The sequence below is a fragment of the Protopterus annectens genome, chromosome 4.part0 (assembly GCF_019279795.1).
Source record: "Protopterus annectens isolate FY-2018-M chromosome 4.part0, PAN1.0, whole genome shotgun sequence".
Taxonomy (NCBI): Eukaryota; Metazoa; Chordata; order Ceratodontiformes; family Protopteridae; genus Protopterus; species Protopterus annectens.
Window position 1 is genome coordinate 309,651,771 of NC_056733.1, and position 21,477 is coordinate 309,673,247.

The 21,477-nt window shown below is 39.5% G+C and overlaps 1 protein-coding gene across 3 annotated transcripts in view; it reads left to right on the forward strand.

Annotated features, from left to right (window-relative positions):
* Nucleotides 1-21,477, forward strand: part of TTC28 (tetratricopeptide repeat domain 28) — a 1,879,863-nt gene that overhangs the window by 1,159,651 nt on the left and 698,735 nt on the right. For all 3 annotated transcript variants that reach the window (XM_044068299.1, XM_044068301.1, XM_044068300.1), the window contains exon 7: nucleotides 537-1,060. In XM_044068299.1, coding sequence (XP_043924234.1) covers nucleotides 537-1,060 — 524 coding nt within the window. The remainder of the gene's footprint in view (nucleotides 1-536; nucleotides 1,061-21,477) is intronic.

A 21,477-nucleotide genomic window follows, 5' to 3' on the forward strand; every position in this document is an offset into this window, starting at 1 on the left:
CACTAAAATTCTAATTCAGTTGGCATTGTACAGCAGAAACATTTTGACATAACTGCATTATCATATGAACATTTTAATACCACTGTTATATTATATAAACTGTCAAAAATCATTGTTTTGGTAAAGTGTATAAATATCATTGTATTTTGGCAACATTCTGACATTACTGGTATGGTGCAACACCAGTCTAGTGTCATTGTTGTGTTATAGCAACATTTTAATATTGCTGCTGTGACGCACAAAAGCTCTGACATCATTTTGTCTGGTCAGCATTCTGATGACATCACACCTGTAGTATTGCAACATCCTGCTATCCATACTGCAGTACAGTATAATCTTCTGACAGTGGTAAATTAACATAGCATTGTTCAACTAATTTGCCGAAACAACACACTATTTAAGGAAATGTATATCAGTTTTACACAAAACAGCACTGTTGTGGATATGTTGACTTTCCATTATGATGTTGTGCAATGTTTGAGTAGTTGCCATCAATGTCAAATTATTTACTCACAGAACATTTGCATTTTTTTCAGGGCCATAGGAAATTTACAACAAGCCTTGGTCTGTTTTGAGAAAAGGTTAGTAGTGGCCCATGAACTTGGTGAGTCTTCAAACAAAGCTCAAGCTTATGGAGAGCTGGGAAGCTTGCACAGTCAACTTGGTAACTATGAACAGGCCATATCATGTTTGGAGCGTCAGCTTAACTTTGCCAGGGAAATGAAAGATCGGACGCTAGAGGGTGATGCAGCTTGTGGACTGGGGACAGTGTACCAGCAGATGGCGGAGTATGAAACAGCACTGCATTACCATCAGCTTGACCTCCAGATAGCAGAAGACACAAATAACTCTCTATTTCAGGGCCGGGCCTATGGAAATCTTGGGTTAACCTATGAATCTCTGGGTAACTTTGAGCGGGCCGTGGTTTATCAGGAACAACACCTCAGTATAGCTGCACAGATGAATGACTTGGTAGCAAAAACTATGGCATACAGCAGCCTAGGTAGAACACACCATGCTTTGCAGAACTTCTCGCAAGCTGTCATGTATCTGCAGGAAGGTAAGTTCCTGATGCTGTCTGCCCCTTGCTCTTCCTGTATTGATAGGTTGTAGCATCATTGTCACACAGGATATTATGGTAAATTAATATGCGGAAAGAGTAAATAAGAGATTAGGACTATGAAAGTTAAACATGTACTTATGTCTGAGTAGTGACATTGCTCTATGTAGTAGTATTCCATTTTATAAAAAGATTGCAAAAACACAGTAAAAACTGATTAGTGGATAGAATGTTGTTTTACTTTAGTGCAAGGCAGATTAGCCAAAGAATCTAGAGCTCAAAGATGTATCTATAAACATATAACTGGACGTATTTTATATTTATGAGCTTTGCTTTGTATATCAATATGCTAATATTGTTAGGTGTTTGTTTGAGGTAACCTCATCCTAGCATAATGCATGGCTGATTATTTATGTTCATTTAATCTGCCGTATACTGTATCAGGCTTTGGCTGCATTAAGACATTTGTTCATCTATATTTGCTGGGTAGTCTATGGTGGAAAAGGACACTTGAATCCTAGTCTGTGGTGGAAAAGGGTTTCAAGTTCTATATCTTGCAGCAATGTTATGTTAAAGTGCACTGCAACTGCAGCCATTTAGATATGTGCAGTTTCAAACCACTGCCTCTCTGTTTCAGTCTGTCCCAAATGGGGGCTTACAAAAAGGTATCTAATCAGCAGCATATGAGATCGACCATTTCTAGACTGCCTGTGTTATTTGATTACTGGGAAATTATGGCAGCGGAAACAAACAAGGTGCAGTTCCTCTGAAGTTTCTCAGTGGATAAATTCTAAAAACTGGGGTTGCCTTATCTGGGGAGGTGACAGAAAGAGATTGGCTTAACTACATTATACGTGTAAACACTTAGCATTAAAGGTAGGAATTTAGAAATGACTGAAGCAGCAACACCGGTCAACCCAACAATGCAGCAACGACATCTTATGAAGTTTCCCAATAGAGCCCATCACTATTATTCAATGTAGCCCCCATCCCCCACCCCCAGAAAAAAAAAAGAAAATATCTATTTCTGCTTTCTGGTTTTACTCTGAGTCATTCATTACCTAGAATATGTACTATTTAATAAGTGGTTTGCTAAGGTATTTTCATTGAATAAAACTAGTATTAAGAACTTTGATTTCATGCAGTGGTTAGATAGTTTTCAGAAAATACAGCTTAAGAACCCACTTTGTTAAAATGTCAGATGGTGTGCTGCTGTTGGCTGCTAGCCACTGCAAGGACGCTTGCCAGTAGGAAAACAAATGATGATGTGAAGTTGGAAGATGTGAAGGTCTCAGCTGTCTTGGCTCCAGCGAGTATGTTTAGTGTTCAGCAGTGATGTAATGTAGAGCTGTTTCTGTTCCAGAACTGTACTAAACAATAAGATACATATGGTTGTAACTCAAGAGGTAGAACATACGTTTGGTAGAAAAGTTTTTGTTGGTGTAAAAACAGAGAATGCACAAATGAGAGAGAGAGAGAGCGATCATTTATGTGAACCACATATGGCTGAATTTAGTTTTATAAATTTTAGGCAAGCAGGGGTGTGCAAGTAAATTAATATTTGAATGAGAAAGTGATGGTTGTAAAGCTGTACAAGACTGTGTTATAGAAGATGGTGTATATATGCAAGTGTTCACAGGTCAGAGTTAGGGTAAGGGGATAGAGTCATTGTTGAACATGGCTTGAGTTTTGTATATTTTGTGTCCTTTATTTTGTTTTGTGGTACTGTTAGGGAAAGAGGTTTAGTAACATAATGTTTAGAGGGTTAGGGGCAGGGCTAGAGTTAAGGTTAGCACACATGAGTAAGATGGTGCAGGATGGGGCTGAACATATGGCCTTAGGTCTGATGAGACAACTAATAGGTCAGCCATTGGTCTTTGACCCATTGTAGTCTTGTATCCATGGTGTTTGTTAATGGATAATCTCTGACTAGCAAACTTATGTTTGAATCTGGCATTTGTTGTTAAACAATCCATGACTTGAATCCTTATGTCCAGGCATGGTTTTTGTTATGGAAAGTCCATAACTGCAGCCTTTAGTATAAACAGTGTGTTTGTTAAGGGCAATCCATGATGACTAGTCTAGCATTTCAATATGTTACTGTTATAGAGAATCTGAGACTTGCGGCCTTGCTTTTGAGCATGTGGTTGTTATCAGCAGTTCACGACTAGCACAGAAATCCAATAACAATTTGCCACTCAGGTTTAGATCAGGAAAGCCTTGCTTCCCAGTCGTACCCATGCAGATATCATTTTCATTGCCCACATGAGTGTTAAATTCTCATAGGTTGGTACTGGGCTATCTGCCCAAAGGCATATATTAGCCCAGCCACATTGTGCGGTATTCACTGCCCCTTTAGTAGTTCCCTAGACCCTTGTACTAGCAGCTAGTACCCTTGGCCCCTATCTAGTAGTGCTGTTGGTGTGATCCCCGGTGTGAACTTTCTGTTACCTATCCACTCATCAAGGTTCCTCTTGAAGAGTGATAGTGAGGGGCTCTGTCTTATGTAGATCGGGACCCTGTTCCATAGTAAGGGAAGTCTCTGCGAAGGGAATCTATCCCTCCAGCATGTTCTATTCATTGTTGTGTTGAGGTTTATATCCCTAGGGCGTGTAGCTCGAGTAGATTTGGTTTTGCTAAGATGGAGCATGTTCAACAATTCTGGGTTGGACATGGCTCTGTACGTTAGACAGAGATCGCCTCTGAGAAAGCGGTATGCAACAGAGAACAGTCTTAGCTTTTTCAATTGTGCTGCATAGGACAACTGTTTGAGGCCAGTAATCCTCTTGGTTAGGTACCTCTGTGGTCTCTCCAGCTGCTGGAGATGTCTAGCCAGGTACATTCCAATTGATGCATTGTACTCAATAATGGGTCTGATGAGGGAAGAGTAGAGGGGCACCATTACATCCTTAGATCTTGATGCGAACCCTTTCGTGATCAGATTGGTCACATAGAAGGATTTTCTAACCACTTTGGCAACATGGTTATCAAGGGAAAGCTGACTATCTACTTGGGTCCCTAGAGCCCTTATTTCTTCTTCAGATTTCAGGGGATTACCTCCTAGTAAATTAGAGAGTCAGTGCATTGTACCCTATCACACCACACCCAGAGTCTACAAGAAGGCTAAATACTGTAGCTGTTAGGTGAGTACATACAAACAAAGTTTTGGGGTTGCTTTCTACATCTCACAGTGACATTGAGGTGATTAGCATCCATCTATACAAACTGTACAGTGCTTACTGGGGAGCCCCTGAGTATCTGACTACATATCCAAGGCTTCTTCTAATTGGCTGATTGGAAACTTCTGTATGAGAGAGACCATCTCCAGTCAAGAAGTCTGGTTCTAGAGCCACTGGTGTTTGTAAAGGTAAGAGCAGCTATGTCCAGATGATGATTTTTCAACCATCTGTGCCAATTTCAGCTTCTTTCCCACCAAAGAATTATTACCTAATGTCCAAAGAAAAAAAGTTTCCGTTATCTTTGTCCTTCTATCTTAATATGTTACACCTGGCATTGCACCTGACACTTAATCCTACTTCTTGTGGGTTAAGCCCACAAAACAGGTCCACACACCTTTATTTTTGACTGAGTTCAGCTTGGTGAAATGGGTAACCCAAAATTTCAGATGCTCAATGGTAATCACCAGCCCCTGTCGTGGCTCCAGGTTTGGACCATGCCATCTTTGTTTTGGATGACATTTTGGAGATTTTTTTAATGCTTTAGAATCATAGGAGTTAAACAATTTTGGATCACTCTTAGCCTGGTCTCTCCTCTTAGACAAGTTGGACAAATGTTCCCTTACCAAGAGCCAAAGCTGGGCTGTGTCAGTTGGACTTGGTGTAAGCTGGACAGACCTACAAAAACCAAGTGTTTAGTGAAGGTTTCCTGGATGTTCTAGCAGATACATCTTTTCCGGAGGAGTTCTCCTCCCACCTCTGAAATAGCTTCTCCTTTATTCCAGTGGATTGGAATTTGGGGGTATGGAGTATGAAGAAAGAGTGCTGTCAAGGAAATGTAGAGAAAAGGTGATCAGTGTTTGTCATGGTTGGTAACTATAGATGTGCTGTTAGAAAATAAGTGTAAAGAAGTTAGTCCAGTTAAAGAAGAAGGCTTTCCATGAAATACTGACTAGTAGACACTGACAGGCCATGGAGCAGCAACTAAAGCAGTCGCCAAAGTGAAGACCTGGGTGTGGGAGAAATTTGGCCAGGCCATAGAGAATGATTTGGAATGTTTCAAAAGGTATTCTGGCAAATAATTCCTCATTTTAGAAGCAGAGGGCAAAACATTATCTGGCTGTTCTCAGCAGAGTGTAGAAATACAGATCTTATACATGCATATTATTGGGAAATGAAAGAAGCACTTTGAGGAACTCCTGAGTGCAGTGGATATTCTCTTACCTTATTAGGAAGGATTGGGTCCATTTATGAGCTATGATTTATCTGGTCTTGTTATGACTGAAAATAGAGAATGATGCTTTGTCAATTTTGCTGTGTCTAGAGAGGGTGAGTATCATAATTTTGGATTTTGATGCATTAAGAGATAGATGATTATCAAGCATCCAAGACTCGGTACAGGAGAAAGCTTCTTGAGTCAAGTTCATAAGTTTGGGGAGAAATTTGGCAGAGCAGATAATGGTCAAGTCATCTGCATATTGGATAAGTTTTGCATTAGGGATGTTTTGGTGGAAGTCATTAATAAAAATGTTGACTAATAAGGGGCCCGATATAGAGCCTTGTGGAACACCTGTTGGAGTGTGGAGGAAGGAAGAAATACAGTTGTTCCCTTTTACAGCTTGTTCACTGTCTGAGAGGTAGCTGATGAGCCAGTTGATGGAAGAAGAGGAAAGGTTGAGATGAGGGAGCTTGGACAGGAGAAGAGTATGAGATACAGTATCGAAGGCCTTAGATAAGTTGAGAAGGAGGGTGGATACTATGTTGCCAGTATCACGAGCAGAGTTAATGATTTCGAGAAAGCAGAGCAGGGCAGTAGTGGTGCTGTGATCAGGTCTGAACCCTTGTTGAGTAGGGGTCAATAGATGATTATCTAACAGGTAGGGTAAGAGTTGGAGATGGATACATTTTCCAAGAATATTAGAGATAGGTAGCAAGATAGCTATTGGGCTAAAATTGGAGATTGTAAAGTTGTTATCCCCTTTGTGGAGGGGATGATGAAGGCTTTTTTCCAAAGGAAGGGTACATAAGACTCTTGGCTGGAGCAATTTATTAGGATGCAAATGGGAAGAGTTATGCCATCAGTGGTTAGCTTTAGCAAGTTAGGTGGGATATTGCCAGGGGCATACAACATGGTTTTAATTTAAGTAAGAGTATTTTTATGGTATGCATAAGAATAGGCTTGAGAGTAAAAAGAGGGAGGTGAGTATTATTGGAGGATGAGGGGGCAGGATTTGGTGTGATTGGTGTGGTATTGTTTGGGAAAGATGAGGTGAGTTTGGCTAAGTGTCAATGAAGAAGGAATTTAATTGAGTAGCTAGGTCACGATCAGGAGAGTTTGGGTCAGGGCAGGGGTTATCTTTTTTTTTTGCCAGAACAGAGGACTGTGGAGATACTAGTCCAGAATATTTTTGGGTTGGATTTATGGTTATTTTGAAGTTTAAAATAGGATTTACGATCAATGGCTATTTGTTTTTTCACCTGATTACAAAGTTGCTTGTATTCAGTCAGGGAGTTGGGTGTTTTGAATCTTTGATAGTATTTCCATGATTTGTCTTGGAGACGCATAAGGGTTTTGGTCTGTTTGGTTAGCCAGGGGACAGTTTTGGATTTGATTCTTTTAGTTCTGGAGGGGGCAAAGCAGTTGAGTAGATTAGTGAATACTGTGTTGAAATAAGAGACAGCAGTATCCAGCGGAAGGTGTTTAGAAGGTTCCAGTTAGTCTTTTTTAAAGAGTCCGAGAAGAAATCTTTTAAGGTGCGGGTAGAGATGTATTTGTGATGTAGATATATTGGAGAAGGAGAGCGGTATACGAAAGCAGGAAGATGATCGCTGAGGGAGTCAGGGAGGCTACCACTATCAGAAATAGTGTTTCGGTGGGAGACTAGTATCCAGTCTAGGATACTGCCTGTGGTGTTATATTTGTTTAGTCTAGTAGGGGTGTTGATTAGATGAGTAAAATTATATAAGTAGATAGACTGAGAAGGCATAGGTGAGTGTATGGAAGGCCAGTTAATATTAACGCCACCTAGTATAATTGTTTCATTATTTATGTTGTTGGTAATCCTTGATAGGATGTCCTCTAGAATAGGGACATTCTTACCTGGAGGTATGTAAAGGGTGGCTATGCATATACTTTTATGGTTATTAACTTTTAGGAGGGCCAAGGTTATCTCAGTGGTAGCAAATTAGATAGGGGTTTAGTACAGGGTGTTACTGTTAAGGAGAAGGAGAAGAGTAGGGCCACTCCACCACCTTTTTTCTGGGCTCGATCATTTCTTATGAGTCTATAGTTGGGTGGGGTTATTTCAGTGTCTTTTATTTGTGGTTTAGCCACGTTTCAGAGATGGCAAGAATTTCTGGGTTATTATGGGAGATCCAGGCATCAAAATCAGGAATTTTATTACATAGGCTCCGGGTATTAATTGTAGCAAAGATTTTAACAGTTTTATACCTAGGGTGTGTGTGTGGCAATTTTGGGTTGGAGGAGTCATTGTATGAGGGACCAGGGTTAGGGTGTATGTCACCAGAGAGGAGGAGGGATGTTAGTTGAGAGAGGAGGAAGGTTAGGTGTTTATATTGTTTGGGGTTGGAAGTTGGGGTAGCAGACTTTGTAGTGACTGGGTTATTTGATATGGGAACTGGATTACAGACAGTAGGAAAGAGTTTTCTGATAAAGAGAAGAGAATTACTATGGAAGTAGAGATGGGGGAGATGTAGGTTGTGGAGGGTAATTCTTTTTTGAGATATGTAGAGGTTGTGTGAAAAGGGGAAAGTGGTGAGGTGGAGTAGGTAGAGAAGACAGAGAGATTGGAATATAGACATTAGAGCTAGTGAGGGATTTTTTAGTATATTAAAATTAGAGTTTGGTAAGTGATGGAAATATATGAGGTAATATGTGTGGAGTGGGGTAGATGTAGGAAGGAAAGGAAGAAGAAAGAAGAAAAGAATAATAGTAAAGGGTAGAGTGTAGTGCGGTTGGGTGTTGTGTTAACCAAGAGAGGAGGTGGGTGTGGTTGCGTGTTGTGTTAACTAAGAGAGGAGGTGGGTGTAGCAGCAGGAGAGGGAGGTGACGAAGTCAGAAATGGTGGAGCAAGTATCAAAGATGGGTTGGTGGGTGGGGATGATTCTAATAGGTTAATAATAGTGTGGGCATGGTCAGAGAAGTATAAGTGTAGAGGTGCTGGGGCGGGTGGAATTTGGGGGCAGGGTAGGGGAGTGAAGTGAGGCCGCAGGGCGAATGGAGAGGGTTGAGCCAAGAGAGTGGAGTAAGAAGATATCTGAGAAAACAATCAGCCACACAGTGTTAGCAAACACATAGAGCTATTTGCCTGCTCAGAGGTAAACTCAAGTCAGTAAAACATAAAACTGTAAGTTCCTGCAGTCTTGATTTGGTGGTCAGGCTAATTACAAAAGAGATGGACTATTTACAGTAGAAAAACCTGATTTATTCATAAAAAGCTTATAGGAGAGTAGGAGTTACAGTATAGCTCTGATTGTATGAATGGGAGGGTTTGTGGTGCCACCTAGTGGCGATTTCATGCATCAGGTTAAAGTGAAAAAGAATAAGAATACAGGGATTGTGTTTGTAATGCTTGTTTTTGTCTAGTGATAATAAACGGGATAAAGGGTAGCTAATGAGGAGACAATAAGAGTAGAGAAAACTGCCATTTCAAATGTTGTAGATTTGGAAGGTAGATAAGAATACTGAAAGGGATGAGGGAGAAGGGAAAGGTGAGGGGCTACAGATAGAAGGGATAAGAGTGGTAGAAGTGAAGGAGAGAGAGGGCAGTGTAGTCACAGTAAACAGAAACCTAGAAATTACCAATTTGTAAAACAAAACACAGTAGTCACAGCAAACAGAATCCCAGCAATTAGCAGTTTTTAAAACAAACCACAATATCTTAGTAGTTTGTTAGACAACAGGTCATGCACAGTTCACACTATGATAGAAAGCAGATAAACCTTTAGCAAGTTATTCTACAGCATGAATATATTCAGTAGAAAATATAATACATTTCTAAACAACAAAGGCTCACACTGGTAGCAGCCACTTTTCCGTTTATACATGCTTAGGGAATGAGTGGAACATTAGAACTGGCGTAGCAATGTAATATTCAGAATAACAGAGATACAACTCCAGTTTTAGAATAGAGAAACATGTTTGGGTTGGAGCTACAGTATAATAATGGTATGGCTGAAAAAAAAGCCGAGAAGTGTTTGATAGCAAAGGAGGAAAAATATACAATGCCGAGTGGAAGGTGCAGACCACTGCCACCTCTTTAGGGTGGTAATTAAGTTTAACATTTACTTAAGACTGTGTGGTCTTGTTGGTACTATATAGTACGATTTCCTGGAATCAATAGACATGAAGCAAATAGAAAAAAAAATGTCCTAGTTTTTATGTAGGAATGACAGGCAGGAGGTTAAAAGATAGGGTATTAGAGCATTTAGGAGACATAAGAAGGGATGTGCCACCAGTGCTCTGAATAAACATGTTAAGCAGAAAGGACGACACACATTTGAGTTTATGGTATTATGTACTTTGAATGTGGATCCAAGGGGAGGGAGTATTCAGAATAGGATAGAAAAAGAGGAACTGCACTGGATTATAACTTTACAGGCTGACAAAGGATTTGGCTTGAGTGAAAGTGTACCTTTAAAACCCCTTTTGTTAACACGGAGACTGATTCATTGATTGTTTGCAACTGGAATGCTTTCATTTGGTTAATTAAGTGCCCAGATCTGTATTTAAGAGTGTTGTCATTTGTGTATTTTACGGTTTGATGACGTCTTGTACGAAATCGCTTACCTCAAGTCTTGGAATAAATTAATACTATTCTTATAGCCTTGGTTGTCATATTTTCAGCTCGGACTACGCTGTCTATGGTCTCAAGCTAACTGTTAAGAAATATAGTGTGGTTCTATTTGGAAACCATGTTTCCCCACTTACATAAATGATACATTCCTCCAGTCTAACACTGCCATCAGGGACCTGGACACCTACATTGACAGCCCTTTTACCATTTGATGATTATGTCCTTACTGTATTTCAAAACTCATTTCACCTAGTCCAGCAAATTTCCAAAGACAATTTCTGTTAGATCTGAAGAAGCAGTAGCCCCCTATTACTCATCTCTCATTAGGCCAGTTGTTGAGTACAATTCTCATGTTGACATGTACCTCAATAAACATCTTGTCCAGGTCACGAGTCCCCAAAGAATTTGGTTAAAAAAAGAACAGTCTGAAGTCCATAAATTACCCAAACAGACTATCAGCCCTTTCTTTGTACTCCATCTCCTATCATTTCCTGTGGGGTGACCTTTGCTTAGCCTTTTGTGTCATAAAAGACCCAGCATTGTTTGACCTCGTGCACTTCCACAAAACCTCCTCCTTAAATACCTGTACCGATTATCTCAGTCTTCTGCAGCAGATAAGTAGGACTTTATGGCAGGATAGTTATCTGAGTGAACTGATTACACACTTAGAAAACAAACTTCATGTACATATTAGACAAATAGTACAGTTGCACTGATAGTCATAATTTCTCACCTGGGATATCCTATTTAATACTTGTAGGCAAATGTGGAAAACACTACTGAATTGCATGGTAAACCCAGTAAAAGATATTATGGGCTTTCTCATCAAGGCTGTAAATGATTTGTATGACTGCTTGCCTAGGATCTGCCTTTGAAGCTATATCCTCTATATTTTTACTGGGTCATAGCTGTAAAGGGCACATTCTAGATCAGCATACTTCCTTTCTCTCAATATGTGTCCTCCTGTAAATTGCATTCAGCAATCTGGTCTTGAGTAGTTTGATATCCTTTTCCCTCTGTGGTTTGCAGATTTTATTTTTTTTAAATGTGGTCTTACCAATGCCTTCATTACTCTCTCTTCTCATGTATAATTTCAATTTGGGTGTACCTAGGCTTCTGGCCACTTAACTAGCTTCACTACTGAATGTGGTTCTTCCAGTCCTACCCTCTGCCTGTATTGTAGTGTCCTTCATAAATAGCCTGATTCTGTTTCCAGTTTTTCTCAGATGTCCAGCACAAAAAGTTTAAATTATATAATACCTTGGACGGATCCCTAACATTCTGCAAAAGTGGATAACATCCTCCTTCTCTCACTCCTCTTCTTCACTTTTTTCAGGCTCTTATAATCCCAGAACATTTTCCTGCTTGCCCTGATTCTTTCTTGTTCTGTAATTAATCTTATGCTGGGGTTTATCAGATAACATACTTGCCTTTAGTGCTGGAAGATCATAAGGCTGTGGGTTCTATATCCACTCCAGGTAGTTGGATTAATGTTTCCAGTGCTGAACCATTAGTGAAGCATACAGGGGGTGCTCTTCACTTAGTGTGCAGTCCTTTGAATGGAACGTTAAAGCAAGGTCACATCTGCCTGAACAGGTGGTAGCTCAGGTGGATATAGAACATCCCATGGCACTTTTCAAAAAGAGTAAGGGAAGTACACCAATGCCAGGCCAAATTTCCCCTAATCTGTATGACAACCACCTCAAGTTTCCAGTGAAAAGAGGCCATTGGGCTAGTGAGACTAATCTGGTCAGTAAAGTAGAAATAAATAAACTTTTCAAAGCTATTGCTGAAGCCAATATTGATTACACTGAGACTGAGTTTCAATTCAGCTCTTTCCTGGTCACTAAAATGCAGGAATTTGGTTAGAATGATTTTAGAGCTATAATCCATGGCTGATTGCATTATATAAACCAGCTCTCCTGCAATATAAGACATAACCTTTCACTTTGGATTTTTTGTACAATCTTCCCTGCAGCTGACATTAAACAAACTGGTCTATAGTTGCCTAATCTACATTTGCCTAATACTTGTAGAATGGGGTTCATAAGTTCATAGAAGATTGCTAGGCTAATTGCCCTAGAGCCCTTACAAGCCTAGCCATATTTATCCCGAGTTGCCCCAACTGTCAGTGGTTAGGTGAGTAAAGTTCACAGAGGTAAGGGTCTATGGTAGTTAAGGACAACTTCCTCTGTCCAAGAGGGACATGGCCACCACCCCAGGAGTGAAATTCTGGGTGACCATCCATTGATCTAGGTTGCGTTAGAAGAGGATCAGGAAGCAACTCTGTCTCATATGAATTTAAAGCTTGTTCCAGAGAAGTGGCAGTCTCTGGGAGATGTATCTATCTCTGCAGCATGACCTGTTCATGTTAGAGGCTAGGTAAAGATCCCTGGAGCAAGTAACCATCATGCAGTTCGATTTATGAATGCGTAGCATTTCCATTAGGGCCGGGTCAGAGACTGCCCTATAAGCCAGGCACACGTCACCCCTTGGCAACCTATAGGAGATAGAATGCAATGACAGGGTTTTCAGTCTTTCTGTGTAAGACTTGTTCTGTCTTCTCTGTAATTTCTTACTGAAAAACCTCTGTGGTCTCTCAAAATGTTGCAGGTGTCTGGTGAGGTACATGCAATAGGTAACATTGTATTAAGTTATTGGTCTGATGAGGGCCGAGTGTAATGGAATTATAACATCCTTAAATCTAGATGTGATGCCTTTCCTTATAAGATGTACCACACAGAAGGATTTCCTTACTACTGTGGATACATGGTGGTCAACATTAACAATGCTCCAGTATTATCTATCTAAGTTTAGTTTCCTTTTTTTACATGTTTAAATAGGACACAGCAATATCTTAACATGTATGTTCATTTAATAGGAATACAATTCTATTTACCGGCTTTTATTTTGTTGTTGTTTTTCATTCTTTTAATTAAAATTTACACTAGCAGTTTTATTTTCTGGATTTCGTTTTTCATACTATGAAGGACTCCATTGTAATCTTGCCTGTAAGATTACTCACATTGCTTCCTTTCACTTAAAATGTCTTGAAAGTACATTCTAGAATAATATATTTTCAGCATAGCTTTTAGGTTAAAAATGAGAAACTTTCTTAAGTTTGAAGCAGTGCATTATTCCTTCAGTTGTCTCATTCAGAACACAGCCTTTCCATGCTTGTTTATCTGCCCTTTACTCCCCGTGCAAGAAAAGGCAAGCTGTTTAGTATGTTTATAAGTTATTGCTGGACAGTAGACCAATTAAGACATTTGAAGCCTAGCAACTGCACTCCAACTGGTTTGCCCAAATAATTTCTCCCCCATTGATCATATGGGATGGGGGGTTAGGCCATAGGTAAAGTTGTGGTTTCCCATCCATGCTTCTGAGTTACTTTTGAATGTATTGAGGGGCATACTCTGCATTGCAAAAAGCAGGAGTCTGTTCCCGAGGTATGGAATTCTTTGAGAGAGATCTTTCATGGCCAGAAGTTGAGTTTATATTTTATAGACTTAGACCCCTTGGCCTTGTGTTTGTAATACTAGCAGCCTTGCAGATACACAATAGATCAAACAGGATTGGATCCTTTACAGCTTTGTAGGCAGGTGCAGATCACTGTGTAGGAGCCTGTAGAAGAAAAGGAATATAGACAGGGTTTTTAGATGCTCTCAATAACTTAGGGAGTGCATACATAAGATGTTTAGGTGAAGAACTGCAGAGTACTTTCACGATGAGTTAGGTGCTTAGACATGTGCACCCCAAGGATGCATTGTATTACTTTATGCACCTGATGAGGGATGAGTAGAGGGGAACGATGATTTCTTTTGACCATGTGGAGATGCACTTAGTAGTCATTTGGATGATGGTAGAATGCTTTCCTAAGGACTTTAGATAAGCGGTCATCAGAGAAGTGTTTGTTATTCAGGAAGATGCTTACATCCATAACAACAGTGCCTTGGTGTTAATTATGTGGTAGGTGTGCAAACTGTTATGCTGTATTTTGACGTTCATCTTTAGACCATGATGCTCCCCACCAGAGGTTTTCCAAGTTAGGCCTTCTTGGAAGATATGCATGCCTTCAGGGGAATTGGTAGCTCTCAAAGTTATCCATTAACTTACTTATTTACGTTTGTTTACCGGGTAGTGTCTGACTGGGCCAGGGGCCTGTTTTCAGCAGAGTCCCAGGGAGAAAAGCTCCAATAAAAGTATTACAGTTACAAAGTCATAGTCAAAAGATAAGCAGGTAACATATATGATAGTGTAAAATACATATTCAGTAAGCATAGAAAATTATAAAAGATAAGCGGTTACATACATGATAGTAAAAACATATGTTTTTAATGAGCAGAGAAGATATGATTGTAATTAAAAAAAAAATAAGGGAAGGAGTTTAATGTAACATAAGGTGCCTTATGAGAGTTAGAGCAACAGTGGTGAAGTATAAGAATGGGACTTAGATGATGTTAGTATGTGTGTCAGTCAAGTTAGAGAGGTTGGCTCGCGTGAGTGCAGGAGCATAGCCAGTGGTTACTAAGGTGTTCTTTTAGTAGGAATTAGAATTTGCGACTGTCTGCATTATTAAGTATTTGCTGGGGGAGCAGGTTCCAGGATTTGGATATTCTATTTGAATAGAGACTGTCACCAAAGTGGTTTTTGGACTTTTCTACTTTTAGAAGTGGTTTGTTTGATGATCTGAGGGACCTGTGGTTGGCATTAGGTTCAACTAAATTAGAGAGAGCAGGACAGTGTTCTGGATTATGAAGATATTATGTGCAATGGTGAGTTGGTTAAGAGTTATGAGGTTGAGAAGTTCCAGCCAGTTAAGTTGGTGGAATGCAGTACAGTGGTGGGGTTTGTGGGGCTGGTTAATGACAAGCCTGGCTATTTTGTTATAGCAGCTTTTAAGGTTGTAAGTCAGTCTTACACAGGTTGTTGAAGATTTGTGAGAAATAATGGAGGGTGGAAAGTAGGTCGGAGCTTGGCATAGTTGGTTAAAGAAGGTTTAGCTCTATAGAGTGAGCCGAGTTTAATGTGAACTTTCTCAGTTGTGGTTGTTTTAACTTGGTTAGCAAAAGGTATTTAGTGTCACAGTTGACATCAGAGGAATAATTACTAAATGGAAGTGGTCCCAAAACTCAGCCCTGAGGTTTTTAGTGTGCCCCAAATTCTAATAAAGTGGGTTCTATCAGTAAATCAACTGGGATTAAAAATTCTTGAGTTTGTCAGTGATGATAGCGTTGGGGTATAGTGACAATAGCCTTAACTAAATCATGATAAGCTGTGTACATGGAATTAACCTCACCTAGTGCTTTTTGACTTTTTCAAAGACCTTACCTAGGTTTAGTATACACAGATTGATCTATGTTCAGGGTTCAGTATTGGGCCTCCATTGTGGGGGGTGGGGGAGGTTAGTACTACTACTACTACAGTTTTCTTCCAGGCTTCTGATTTGTATCTAGTGGAGACGCTGTGGTTGAATATTTTAAAGAGTAGGTCCAACAAGTGGTGTTTCACAGTCATCACTAAATAGCCTGGTATATTATCTGGTCCTATTCAGCTAGTCGTTTTGGTTATGGACAGCATATTATCTATTTATTTAGAAGTTTTTATGGGGTATGGAATGTATACTTTGGAAGTGAAGGCAGGAGTTGCTGAGCCAGATTTCTCTGCAAGGATGTCTGGGGTTTCAGTGGCTGATGCGAATGGTGCAATGTTTGATATTTTTTTCTGTGGTTCCTTATATAATTACAGAATGCCTGTGATTGCCCACTGCTGATATAGCAATTTTTGTTCATATTTTTTTTTTATGTATTTATTTTTTTTTTTATTTTATTTGTTGTTGATGGGTTAGTCCCACTAGACCATTAACCTTTCAGGGGAGACCTGAGTTGGCATTTATAACACTAGGGGAAATTTGTCCAGGGCATCAGTGAACTTCCTCTGTTCCTTTCAATAGCTGTCAGGGGTTCTTTTAATCAACCTGAGCTACTACCAACTCAAGCAGACGGGGCCCCCGTTTAACATCTCTTCTGAAGGACAGCTCACTCAGAAGGGCAGCATCCCCCTAATGCTGCACTGCAGTGCTGCCTTGATTTACATGGTGTGGGAATAAAACCCAAAGCCTTCTACACCAAAGGTGAGTGTGCTATCTGTTGCACCACTCACATTACATCTTTTGTTGACCAGATTAGTTGCTCTAGGCTATTGACCTCTTTTCAGGGGAAACCCAAGATGGGAAATTTGGCCAGGGTATCAGAGAACGTCCTCTACCACCAACTCAGGCAGATGCAACCTCATTTTAACATCTCATTCAAAGCATGACAGTCAGGAGTGCAGCCCCCCCCCCCCCAATGTTGCACTGCAGTGTCAGCAATTTGATCACCTGCAATGGAAATAGAACCACAGCTTTCTGGTCTTCCAGCACCAAAGGTGAGTGTTTTACCTGTTGCTCCACTGACACTGCTTATTTATCTTTATAGGATGTTATCTTACTACTCTAATTTGACTTGTGAGGGCTTGAAAGTGGGTGGGGAGCAGAGAGGTGCTGTGTTGGTTAGGATAATATCTAGTATGGTGGCGCTTTTTATTTGGAGAGATTACAGCTTGCTCAAGGGTGTCTATACTGATAACGTCAATGATGCACTGAACATATTTATTTGTAGAAGCATAGGAGTGTCAGTAAATGAACAGGTAGTTAACATCCCCTAAAATGAAATTGTTTGGGTTAGTGGACAGAGACTCTAGTTTTCTAAGACGTGTTTTGTGATTTGTGTGTTTCGTGGACAGGATTCTGTAGTCTGCTAGGATGCAGAATGATATCTTATTTACTGATACTAGGATACAAAGGTGTACATCGTTGTTGTTCTGACTGATTAGTCCAGAAGTGATGCTTTGCTTTAAGACAGACATACCACCAGCAGCATTACTGCTGTCCCTCTTTACAAGACTAAATGAATGGTGGACAGTAAAAGCAGTTTAGAAGTGTGCACTGTCACTGCATTGGCACCAGGTTTCAGCGGTGACACAAATATCCATATATATTCCAGAGTCAGGAATTATTTAGGTTCCTAGCACTGAGCATCACTGCATTGATGTCTGACAGATTTGGGTTTGTATTTACTAGGCTAGTAGCCTGAATAAATTGATATTAAGTAAAGAAAAGCCCTACAAGGGTAGAAAATGTATTAGTGTACAAAAACCCATGGAAATTAAGTGCAAGCCTTCCCTAGCAAGCAGATAGAGCTGTCTTCCATCTCACTCCATGCTGTCACTTATCAACTCCTTCAGAATGACTCCAGTATGTGAGACAATTATCAGAGACCATAACCTTTGGTTGTATTGTGGCATCATTTTCAGTGAAGGGAAGATACTGCTCAAGATTAGTTTCTTTACAACCATAAATACACTCTGAGAGCTCTGTCAAGCCCTCCTTGTAATCCAAGGGAGGTATAATACAAGTTGTGCACACCCACTGAATGATGACTGTGTCATATTTGTGTTATACGTTTATGGATTTGAGCACCCTGATGATATGGTGAATTATAGCATCTGAGAAGCAGCTGACTGTTAACATGTCTTTTTCTCTGCCTTATGAGGGTGCATAGGTGTGTCTCATTATTTAGTCACTAATAACAAGTATGTTAGCATGGTGAGTGGACTGGTCTCGTAACTAGTAGGATGTAGCTAAACCAGACTGGTGATTCTTGTCTGTGATAGTAATAATGCAACTATATGTGGTACACAAAGGGCATTAGTGCATTGTTGAGGTTTGTTTTTGGTGCAAGCAATTACAGTTCCATTTGTAGGAGGTATTTGTGGCTTTGGAAGTAACTTTTTTTGGCACCTCAGCATAAGATGCCAAGCTAATGTGAGAGGTTTGCCTCAGATTGTAATAGGTATATTCACCTCTCACATGTGGACTCATTTAGTGGTAGTATAATAGTAAGTCATTGTCAGTAAGCATGTGGGAGCTTGTACACCTTTTCAAGATGTAGTAGTAGTAGGCTGGCAACAGATGGAGCAGCGTGAGGCTGAGGCCCCATCTGTCTGATGTATAAACACTTAATGACATATGTCATGCAATGTTATGGGCCTTTTAATGACTCTTGGTGTATCTAGAGAGGAGATGGAGCTGTACTGCATGTAAAGGAGCAGTGATAGCAGTGCAAAACAATGCAACACATCATAATATAGCATAGTAAATTACAGTAGGGTAGTTGTGTGGTATAAGGAGATAAACACAGCAATACAGTGCCATATAGTACAATACAGTATTTGTGATATAAGGAAACAACTGCAGCTTAATATAGCACAGCATGTCACTACAGCTTAGTCTGTATAATATTGTGAGGATCATTTGGAAAGCAGAAATGGATGCCACAATAATAAACCAAAAAGTGGTCAACACAGAAATAATATAATAATCAGCATATTATCTGAAAATAAGGCAAACCTTAATTGTAGAGCCACTCCTTAAGCATAAAGCAAAGTCTTCTTCTTCTTTCAGCTGCTCCCGTTAGGGGTCACCACAGCAGATCAACCATCTCCATTTCTTCCTGTCCTCTGCATCTTGCTCTGTCACACCAACCACCTGCATGTCCTCTCTCACCACATCCATAAACCTTATCTTAGGCCTTCCTCTTTTCCTGTTACCTGGCAGCTTCATCCTTAGCATATTTTTCTCAATATACTCTGCATCCCTACTCAGCACATGTCCAAACCAACATAATCTTGCCTCTCTGGCTTTGTCTCCAAACCTTCCAATCTGGGCTGACCCTCTAATATACTTATTCCTAATCCTCTCTATCCTTGTCACACCCAGTGCAAACCTTAACATCTTCAACTCTGCCACGTCAAGCTCTGACTCCTGCCTTTTTGTCAATGCCTACTGTCTACAACCCATATAACATAGCTGGTCTCACTACCCTCTTGTAGACCTTCCCTTTCACTCTTACTGGTACTCGTCTGTCACAAATCACTCCTGACACTCTTCTCCACCCACTCCATCCTGCCTCTACTCTCTTCTTCACCTCGCTTCCACACTCACCATAAACTCATCCACCTTCGCCACATCTATTCCCTGCATCCTCACCATTCCTCTATCCTCCCTCTCATTCACACACATATATTCTGTGTTAGTCCTGCTGAACTTCATTCCTCTTCTCTCTAGAGCATATCTCTACCTCTTCAGAGTCTCCTCCACCTGTTCCCTACTCTCACTACAGATCACAATGTCATCTGTAAACAACATAGTCCACTGGGACTCCTGTCTGATCTCGTCTGTCAACCTTTCTATCACCATGTTAAGCATAAAGCAACTAACTTTGTTAAAAATAGCCTGAAAGATCATGATTATGATGATCATCATAATAATATTAGTAATGATTATAATAGTAAGAAGCATTCATTGCCTAACTTTGCTTTTGATCTCTTCAGGTTATTCCTAAAAAAAGATAGCTGGTCAAAATGTCCTTTTTTATTTGTTTCCTTTCTACAGTGTGTAACTCTCTCAAATATTTTTTCATATTTTTATTTTTTTTTTCATATTTTCTCAAATATTTTTGAATTTTTATATTTTTCCGTATTTTTAAATTTGAAATATTTTTTCAAATATTTTTGAATTTTGTAACAAATTCTTACTAGTCACATATAAGTCAAATAGTTTTGTAGGAAACACTGTCTACTCCCAATACATCGCTAAACTCTGGAATTGTATCCCCACATAAATAAAACTTTCAGACAAACCCATTTGATTTAAAAAACTGCTTAACCAACATTTTAACCAATTCTGGTCCTGCACATGCTCATCACCAGGTTAAAACGTTGTGCTCACTGTACGATACTCTCCTTAAACAGAATACACTGTCGGTCTCTCACTGAAATGACAAAATAATTTTTTATACATAATCTTTGCCTGTTCAATCCATTAAGTTGCACATGGGCTTTCTCTCTAGTAAAGTCTACCTCTGTAAAATCTTAGAATATCTAAATGCAACTACTGTATGTGTATAAATGTAAATAGAAATTTAACTACTCTGTGCTTAACTGGAACCAAGTATAATGCGGTGTAAAGAGATGGAGCTTTCTCCCTGAGCATCTGCTGAAAATGGGTATTACCCAGTCAAATTTTCCCAGTTAAAAAGGACAAATAAATAAATAACTGCATATACATTTTAGACAAGGTGTGCTATTATAGAATTTTTATGGACTCAAGACTTTTTTTTACATACTTTAGATGAAAGTGCTTCAAATTAAAAAAAAAAGTTACTAAATTAATTCAGAGCAAATTCTGCAAGGAATAATCTTCTTATGTGAGGGTATTCCAAGTAATGCAGACATTGAAAATGTTAAAGCTGTTTAATTGGATCTCTCAAAAGACTGCTTGGAATGTTGTGAAGTAGAAACACATTGGTCAGCTGATGTCATGAATTATAAATACTCTTTACAGAGTACTTTCTAAGGCATTATGCAGCGCTTACTTCCAGCTGTGGAGAGTGTACAGAAAAACTCATTTAGAAATGTTCTCCAAAAGAAGATAACTTTAAGTATGGCAGTTATGAGAAAATGCATTACGCATGTGTAGACAAGACAAAATGACATCCCTAATTTCTGTACTAGCAACTGACACATTTTCTTAAAATTACTGTAGCTTATTCAGCTTGATTGTAATTGCTAAAATTAAAGGTTGGAGGTCAGTAGAACTAAAATTCTTCCAAATTAACAGTACCATTGGTGGTGGAGATACTAGTCCTAAAATGTATGACTGAATAGATTTAAATGTATGTGTCGAACAAATGCTCACAAGACAAAATAGGTAACTCCTGCACATATTTACAGCATGCTAGATCCAACCAGTTAGCACTAACAACTTTTCCTTTATAAAAACATACTCAATGTTTACTGGGTGCCTATAGAAATTTTCATGACTGTAAATGAGATCCTCTGAAGAGGAAAAATGAAAGTGAGGGAATGTAGAGCAAGTTTAAGATTGTAGTTTCCCTGAGTATTCTCCCTACTCCTTGGTACAACAGTTTTGGAGTAATTATAAATATGTACATATGTGTAAGTAGCAGAGGTGTGGGGGGGTGGCACAGATAACCCCACATTGGGACTACATCATGGGGGGAGGTCCTCCTATGAAACAATTGCTTTAAACATAGAACAATAAGTTCAAGAATTCACTGCTATTGTTACAGCCATATTTTATTCTGTCTACCTGTCAGCTCATGTGTCATTGTCTCACACAATTGCAATCATATTTGTGATTGTTGCACACAGTTGCAGTCACAAATGAGCAAAGAATCACAAATGCAAACATCATTCAAGATTAAGAAAACATAAAAAATATGTTTTTTTAGGTATAAGACCCGTACCAACATCCATTACTTGGGGTTGAGCTGCACCCCACCCCCGCTTTTTATAGGTTTAC